Source organism: Rosa rugosa, chromosome 2 (genome assembly GCF_958449725.1).
Source record: "Rosa rugosa chromosome 2, drRosRugo1.1, whole genome shotgun sequence".
In the NCBI taxonomy this organism is placed as follows: domain Eukaryota; kingdom Viridiplantae; phylum Streptophyta; class Magnoliopsida; order Rosales; family Rosaceae; genus Rosa; species Rosa rugosa.
This window is the reverse complement of record NC_084821.1, coordinates 70,866,758-70,875,387: the sequence shown is the minus strand read 5'-3', so window position 1 is coordinate 70,875,387 and position 8,630 is coordinate 70,866,758. Positions and strand designations below refer to the sequence as shown.

General features: G+C 39.5%; 1 protein-coding gene across 4 annotated transcripts; it reads right to left on the bottom strand.

Annotated features, from left to right (window-relative positions):
• Positions 1-255: 255 nt before the first annotated feature.
• LOC133729856 (homeobox-leucine zipper protein PROTODERMAL FACTOR 2) lies at positions 256-5,916 on the bottom strand. Of its 4 annotated transcripts, none has more exons than XM_062157451.1 (12): positions 5,123-5,916; positions 4,285-4,580; positions 3,954-4,071; positions 3,508-3,696; positions 2,862-3,323; positions 2,681-2,782; positions 2,356-2,556; positions 2,067-2,241; positions 1,692-1,963; positions 1,490-1,585; positions 913-1,306; positions 256-809 (listed from the first exon to the last, which is right to left on the bottom strand). In XM_062157451.1, exons 2-11 carry the CDS (start codon positions 4,512-4,514, stop codon positions 935-937), a joined length of 2,217 nt encoding a protein of 738 aa, XP_062013435.1. In that variant the 5' UTR covers positions 4,515-4,580; positions 5,123-5,916; the 3' UTR covers positions 256-809; positions 913-934. The 4 variants fall into 4 exon arrangements, with proteins under 4 accessions (XP_062013435.1, XP_062013438.1, XP_062013436.1 ...); XM_062157454.1 differs by having other exon boundaries at positions 5,209-5,916; XM_062157452.1 differs by having other exon boundaries at positions 5,638-5,916.
• Between the last annotated feature and the right edge of the window lie 2,714 nt (positions 5,917-8,630).

Here is an 8,630-nt window from a genome sequence, read left to right as displayed (position 1 = left end):
TGGTCTGGTCCTGTCAACTTAATTCTCAGTGGATCTAGGTGTACACCAATTTTGGTGTGAGACAACATATGATGTACGTGCCTTTTGGCCATGGATAAATTAATAAAATTATCCTTTTCTCAAAAAAAAAAAAAAAAAAAAACAAATTGATCATTTTGATCGATGGAGGAGGAGCACCAAGTATTTAGCCTTATTAGAGTACATTATCATATACAAAGTATTTCAGTAGGCAACCATATATGATCACGTAGTGAATTAAGGATCAGTGGGGATGATAGGTGTCTCTTTCATAAAACCAACATACACAGAAGCAAAAATCATTCTGAAAGCAACTAACATTAATCTGAAATTGCATAAACCATAATTCTTGACTTTCAAAAGTCGAACTAACACCTCTTGGAGCAGAAACACTAGATGGAATGCAGCTATGGAATTACCACCCTAGGCTTCGATCTTACATACAGTTATGAAATTACCACCCTAGGAACAAAAGTAAACCCCAAAATCCCAACCCTAACCCTAATTAGGACCTACGACAAAAACAGTAGCGGAACATAGTTATTCTAACTTTGTAATTAACAATTAACCACACTAAGGCCTGAGTTCACTTTGATCTTTTTGTTAGGGGAAGTCAATACCCGAACCCACTACCCTTGTGGGGTGGTGAATCGCTTCTTGGCTTTGCATTCTATGCCTCAACAAAACACCAACCAACAAGGATATTTTAAGGTGCGTTCTTGACTCTTCCCTAATTAGTCCTCAATTACTCAGTAAACCACATCATTCTTGTTTCTTTCTTCCCTTTCCCACTGCAATTGAAAAAAAAAAAAAAAAAGACATGATATTGTTAGAGAAAGGGAAAAGAAAATTTCCAGGGCAATATATCAAAGATACAATTGCTAGTGAGCTCACCTTATGTAAGGAAATTCCAGGATCATGGGTTCTGATCACATGTGACCGCAGCTCTAATCCGCTCAACAGTGCACTTAATCAGATTGTTAACAGTGGCCACAGATCCAAGCGAGAGTTTTGCAGTAGGAACTGAATCAACTAGGATCTGAAATGCTACTGTCAGTAGAGATCCACCGGAACCAACATCAAGAATTCCTCCGGCTCCTCCAGCAGGAGGCCCATCAGGTAGGATAGCAAAACCCGATGGCAGAAGTGCAACATAATCAGGGTCACCCCCACTCAACACGACATTCATGGCCACAATATCAACTGGAGCATATATCACATACGATCCTGTTGAATCTGTGCAGCTCTCCTGGAGTATCAGCATGTTGCTTTGACTAGAATTTGCACTCTACAACACCAATTTGAGTTTCCACATTACTAAGTAACTATAGTCACAGGCCACATACAAGACAGTATATTTTAGACCACATCAGTGAATGCACAATATTGTTGTGTGCATGGTTCACTAATGTGGTCTAAAACATATACCCCCTCTAACACTACTTTTTGATAGAAATAGCTTAAAACTTACATTTACACGCAATAAGGAGACACAGTTACCAGGATCACGACCGTTAGCTATGTGTGCCATCTCTTGCACTAGGCCACCATTTGAAAGGATATCCCACTGAAAAATTATAATGACAACCACACATTACATGTGCATACATATGAGCAATGCAGACCCTCATGTTTAAAATGCAGAAATTAGGTTAAGGTGTCTGTTTATGTACCTCACTCCGAGAATTCTCATCTCGAAGGAAATCAAAGACTCTCTTGGGAGGAACTGGAAGCCAGAAGGAAGTTGCAGCACTTAGAACAATGCCAGGAGGCCTGCCAGGATCATCCATGCTTTTCCTGGTCATGACCCTCACATCATCAGAGCCTGTTGCTGACAATGTCGTCCACGCATGTGCCGTAGAAGCACCAACGCCAGTGCAAAAGCTCAACACCATCCTCTGCGCGAGCTTCAACATACTTTTCCTCCCTTCTGCACTAGTTATGACTATTAACATCACAGAATGATCAAGTTAGGGGAGCAGTATGATCATGTTGGATGTATTGATGACAATTTACCAAATTGAAATTAATTTATAAATGTCATGTACCACAGAGATCTCCAGCCGGAATATTGTTGGCCAATGAACTTGCAAGACGTTCACATTGTCTATCAAGTGTAGCAACCCAACGCTTGGCTCCAAATGCAAGACCAGAGTTTACTAGTGGTCTGTAAATGTTGTGAACAGCTCTATCATCCACTTCTACGTGTTCCACCCATACAACCTAAATCAAAACCACATATTTAACAATGATTGAGTACACTTCCATTAGTTAAGAAAATGAATAATCGTAAAACATGGACTACAACTGGTTTAGTAAGGGTGAAATTAACATTACCTTGGAGTAACCATTAGGCAATTCTTGGATTAAGCAACCGGATGGCCTTCTACGACTTCTTGAAATTGAACTTGGGCGTAAATTATCCAAGGAAACATCAACCACTGCCCAAGTTCCATCAGTATGCTGCTTACAGTACCTTACAAAGTAGTTCTCACGAGTTGGAACAAGCGGTGAAGGAACTTGGAACTCAGCTGACATCTTGAACAAAATAAAGGAAAAAAAATAGTATTAGAGTATTATATATGTATGTTTTGAGGAGGCTATGCAAAATTGCAAATTACAGAAATGATCCATTTCAAATTTAGAGACATTTTGTTCATACCACTTGCAAGGCTCCGTTGTAGTTTCCAGCTACTCCGGTTGATAGGATGTCAAGGGTCATTGCTCTTGAAACAATACCACAGAACACAGTAGACCATTGGTTCTGAAACACATGACAAATTTAGAGACTAGTTTAATTAATTTAAAGTATAAGATTAAGAAAAAAGAACTAATATAATTACCACATCCATAAGAATCTCAACAAGGTTAACGTGATTCATGATGACCAATGCTGATTCTCTTGAAGCTTCAGATTTTAAGCCCAATGGTTTAGGGCCAATACCCCGAGGAAACGCCCTCAAGTATTCGTCTTCATTTAGAATATCATGATGAGTTGATGAGCTGTTGTCATGAGCAGGAACCCATAAAGGGTCTCCAGCCTGAGCCATTCTAATGAGTTCTTCCATGGCTGCCACGGCAAGCTCAACAATCAAGGGCTTGTCAGCATCAGTAGGCACTGAAACTGATCTGAAAAGGTCACCAGATCCATACATTTCTCCTACATAAACAGACTGCGAAGCCCCAAAACTGCCAACCGCGAGATCAAGGGAGCGGGAAGGCCCTTGAGAAGATGAAAGGTGAGAGAATGAGCTTGACATAGGCTTGCCAACGTATTTGGCGGCAATTGAAGATATCCTATCAATCTGCATCAAGCAATCACAAAATTCATGAACATACACATACATACATACATACATACATACATACATACATACATACACACATACATACATAAAAATTTGTTAGTATAATTACACCTACTTTCAAAAACTTATTTTGTTAGAATGTAGGCTGAAAATTGTTTGATTTGTAACAATGATGGCCTACCTCTTCACGTAAACGAGCATTTTCGATCCTCAAATGTTGCTCATCAAAGGACATCTCACCAAGAGCAGCCGGACCTCCACAGTTGGGGCATGTAGCATTGCTGAGGGCTTCCTTGTATCGATTGTTCTCGGCACGAAGCTTGTCATTTTCATTTTTCAAAATCGAATTCTCATGCCGTTCATGTTGGGCCTATCATGAACACATAAGTGGGAGTAAGAGTATTAGTCATCATCCGTGTCAAAATTGATATATCACAAAATAATCAAAAGCTATATTATTGGAGCTTAATCTGTGTAGAGGTTGCATCAATTACTTAATTACTACAAAGTCAAAAGATAATTGCGATAATGCCTGAACACAGAATTAACTAGAAGTGGGTTCATAAGACCATTAATTTGGAAGTAAATGACTTTTAGAAAGAGTCTAAATTAATTTCGGGGAGTTACCTTCATTTGGGTTCGCTTATTTTGAAACCAGAATTTGACTTGCAAAGGCTCTAACCCTAGCTCACGGCTCAGCTCCTTTCTCTGCTTGTCATCTGGGTGCGGACACTCCTTGAAGAATCTAATCACCAGAAACAAATGATCAAGATCAAACTATCAGAAAGAACAAGAATGATTTTGGGAATGTCTTGTTATATTTGATCTCTACGAGACATGATTCAAGCCAGCTTTTCGGGGTGTGTCGGCCACCTTTGTCGGTCCAACACAAACACCCTAATTACCAAAGTTCAAACAAAACCCCTAAAGAGAAGGAATCTATAAATCACTCTCTTACGCTTCCATTTCCTGGATTTGGCGCTGTGTGTGGCGGTGGTAGCGTTTCCTTTTGGGGCGAGGTTGGGAGGGATCTAGTTCATCTCCAGAGGGAGCATCTGTTGTTTCAGTGCCGGATTTTGTCTCAAAATCATCATCCCGGCTCCTTCCCATATCACTCTCAGGGCTTTTGTGGGTCGACATGTCCAGCATACTCATATGGTGGCTGTCGAACATGCCTGGCTGAAACATTTCTACCAAATCCCTAAAAACCAATTCACAAAGCTGAAGCTAGCAATATATATATATGACGTCAATCTGCCAAGAAAAACATGGGTGTCTTAGTCTGTCAGTTATATAAACCAGCTAGAGCTCTAATAAACATGTAATACTAAACAACTCAGACCACGCACGGAGAATTTAACACTGCAGAGGTTTGGAATTAACATTTACAGTGGGTTAAGTAGCTAGCACAGTGATTTATTTGGTGCAGAAAGAAAATAGAAAGAGGTGGGAGAAATGAATCAGAATAGGATGAAATAAAGGGTAGGGAAACAAATTCAAAGGGAAAATGATCTGTATTCCACTGTGGAATTTGAAATAAATGTACAAGATAATATCAAGCTGTAAACCATGTATATACATATATTCAAGTTCTCCCCTACCCCCACCTCTCTCTCTCTCTCTCTCTCTCTCTCTAAACAGACTTAGCGTTTCAACCGAGAAGGATTTTTCTTGTGATTCATTCCTTAAACCTCATGAGAAATCACAAAATAAAAATACATGTATAGAAAAATGAAGAAAACCAAAATGGTCAAAGTCCTTAACCACTGGATAAGGAAAATGAAAACTGAACGGACCTGTATATGTAATGATTAGCTGAAAAGAGATGACTGAAACCTTACACCAACCACTTTCTGTTCATGTACTTGTAACAATTACTCACCAGAAACATTTTTCCGGCAGCTCTGCGTATTTCGCTCTCTCTTTTCTCTCTCAGACAAAACCCTAGACACCTTCCTCTCTCTACTGGAAAGATGAGAATAGTCTTATATGAATTGTTTGAGAGAGGTGGGGTTGGTTGATTTGAATTTAATAGAGATGCTATTGCAACCCCCCTGTCTGAGAAAAGCTAAAGAGATTGTTACAAGTGACATGAGGGCAGAAATGACCTCCAGAAAGTCATTAGAGCCTTTTGTTCTTACGTGCTAAATATCTGGATAATCTTTCGCAAAGATTATAACCGCTCACACCCCGCTTAAATTTCTTTGTCTTGAAAATAATAACGGAAGATTCCTCTAAAAATAAAAATAATGAAGAGACAGATCATGTGTGGAAAGAAGAAAAAAGGTCTTGGAGAACTGAGTCAACTGACCGTTTGAGCCTTTGAGGAGGGTCAAGGCTAGCTAGGGTCAGATCTGTTCCCAAGGCATTTTAGGCCACCGGAGCGAGTGGTGCTGCTGGGATTTTTTGGTGGTGGTGAAAATTTTTGAAGGGTTTAAGAAGATGAAGATGAATGCGGTGATGGAGAAGAGAGATAGAGAGAGAAGGGAAGAGAAAACGGACGAGAAAAAAGAGGAGATAGAATCCAAAATGGTGAGTTGGGGAAGAAAGAGGGATACAGGTGACTACTGAGAGAGAGGAGTTATTGCAGAGCGTATTGAGAGGGTGCAATAGCATTTATGGAGGGAGGAGAGGTGAAGTAAATGCGAATACCATAAGAGAGAGAGAGAGAGAGAGAATTTGGTTTGCATCGATCTCATGCTTCTCATCCCTATCAAAGATCACCATCATCAATCCTAGCTAGCTCATGTTTTAAATTTCTTATAGGGGGTATGGTGAAATGATTTACGACTCCATAACTGCCCTAACACCAACCTTTTCACTATCTCCCTCACTCTATAGTGATTGCATACTCGACTTTGTTTTTTTTTCCCTTTCATACGGCCGGACTATTCCATAATCAGCTTCTTCTTCATTAACAACTAGTTGTTATGATGTACATACATCTAAGTCAGCTAATATGATCATATTTGGGTGTGAGGAGGAATTCGATCTGGGTGGTTAATTATTTTTAGAAAAATTTGTTTCATTTTGTAAAGAGATAGAATTTTTTGAGCACAAGTAAGATTAATTTACTCTCATGTTTTTAGTGATCATAAGTAAAGAGAATAATTGTCAAATTAAGGAATGAATGGTGTTTTGACCTTAACATTCCCAAAGTTTCTCTCTCACCTCGAGAAACTCTAAGACCCTAAACCGTTTGAATTCTTTCTCGTCCGGCAGCGCCCAGACGTCAGTGCTGGCCTCCGGCCTCGCCATCGTCATGGGGTTTACTGCCGGATGGGAGATCTACATATCCATAGGACTCGGTCGGAGGATGTCACGCCCCGAATTTTGAATGATAAATTCAAAATTGAAACGTGAATAATAACAACTACAAATAACGTCCTGAATTTTTTTCTCATAAACAACCATACTTCACACCACTCAATATTACAATAAACCAAATCCTCAAGTTATTTATTACAGCACACTCTCACTAAATCAAATTGTGAGGCTCAAATGAGCTTAACTCACCTCACTATTACAATTGCTGTAAAACTATAACAAATGCTCTAACCGCACGATCACCGCCCTGATTCTCCTGTCCTGTAAGATTACCCGCTACACAATTTGAATAGTGTACCGGGATTGCAACAACACAAACCCGGTAAGCTTTTGACAGCCCGTATGAGTAAATTTAAGGATTGCACAATTTTATGTAATCATAAATAATTGAAGTGCACTACATCACTTCAAGCATCAATCAAATCACATCTCACAATGATCACTAAGAAAGAACAACCCCGCACTTTCTTTTACACTAAAATATACCATGGGTGCAATAACACTATGTATCCCCCAAGAAGTATATTGTACTCAAGGGCGCAATAACACAAAGTCATCCCCCAAGCAGTACGTTGCACCCAAGGGCGCGATAACTCGCAGTTATCCCCCAAGAAGTACAATGCATGGCAGACAGACTAGAGCTCTAACTGAATCGTAATGTGTCACCTTGGCCAAGGTTCACCTTTACGAAAATATTTGCCTCAATTCACTCGACTCCTCAACTGAACCGTAATGTGTCACCTTGGTCAAGGTTCACCTTTACGAATAACAGTTTTCCTCAATTCACTCGACTCCCCATTTAATTCATCTCAACGACTCAACTATCGCACTTTACTCAATTACTCTTTATCATAATCAACTCAATAATACACAATAATTTATATTCTTGAAAGAATAAAGCTCGGAATTGCAAATAAATCACATCAATTCCACACTTTCCCAAATGCCACACCATCCAATATATATTTCACGTAAATATATATATACGTAGTCACCCTCACAGGAATGACCACTAATACCAACTATAGTTCACAGCATTTAAAATCGAGAAATTCATTTTATATTTTAAATATATTTTACTTACCCATGGACCGTAGTCGAACAAGTCCATATAATTTAAAACAAATATTTATTTTCTTAAAAGCAATTTCCACAAACTACAAATTAACTAAAAATCACTGAATTTCGGTTCTTTAATGAACCATGTGCGATTTACTCACTTCGATAATCCCGCTGCGTCTTCAATTTCACAATACAAACCAAAACCACTCACCAAGGAAGACCGTCAATCACCTAATCCAATATGATCATAACTTAGCCAACAACTCATAAAATAAAATAAATGACGATCTGACGGTCGAATCGAATTTATACGACGATCCAACGGTCAGATCGAATTTATACTATGATCCAAAGGTCAGATCGGATTTATACGACGATCCAAGAGTCGGATCCTCACGGATCTCCCTTTGGATCATCCTCCCGAATTTATCACGAAGATCCAACGGTCGGATCTTCCTGAATCGCCTTCATTAACGTCTCCATAGATTTATATGAAAATCCGACGGTCGGATTCTCACGAATCGCCTTCCAAAACACCATTTCACAATTATACGAAGATCCAACGGTCGGATCTTCGCCCATGACCACACAAGGTCACTGGGATAGTCATACAATCAACATATCAAAACTACAAGTCCATCGGACGGTCCGATCTTCACAAATCATTAATCGAACAATCGAAATTGATCGAAATCGTAAAATTCATAATTAAATCATACGATATCCAAAAATTGCGTATAATATATCGAAATGATCGTATTGAAATGTAGAATCTAAAAATGTAAATAAATCACATTTTTGACCCCAGGAGGTGGCCTGAAAGGGCCGCCGGAGTTAGGGGCCGAGCCGCCGCCGACCACCGCCAATGGTGTCGGGGCCAGGCTGCTCTGCTTCTCCTCATCAAGCCTAACAACT

Coding starts and splice junctions, on each gene's coding strand:
- LOC133729856 (XM_062157451.1), bottom strand. CDS start 4,514: ATGTTTCAGCCAGGCATGTTCGACAGCCACCATATGAGTATGCTGGAC. Junction 2,242..2,355: donor TGCCTAATGGTTACTCCAAG/GTAATGTTAATT, acceptor GTTTTGATTTAG/GTTGTATGGGTGGAACACGT. Junction 1,586..1,691: donor ATGAGAATTCTCGGAGTGAG/GTACATAAACAG, acceptor ATAATTTTTCAG/TGGGATATCCTTTCAAATGG.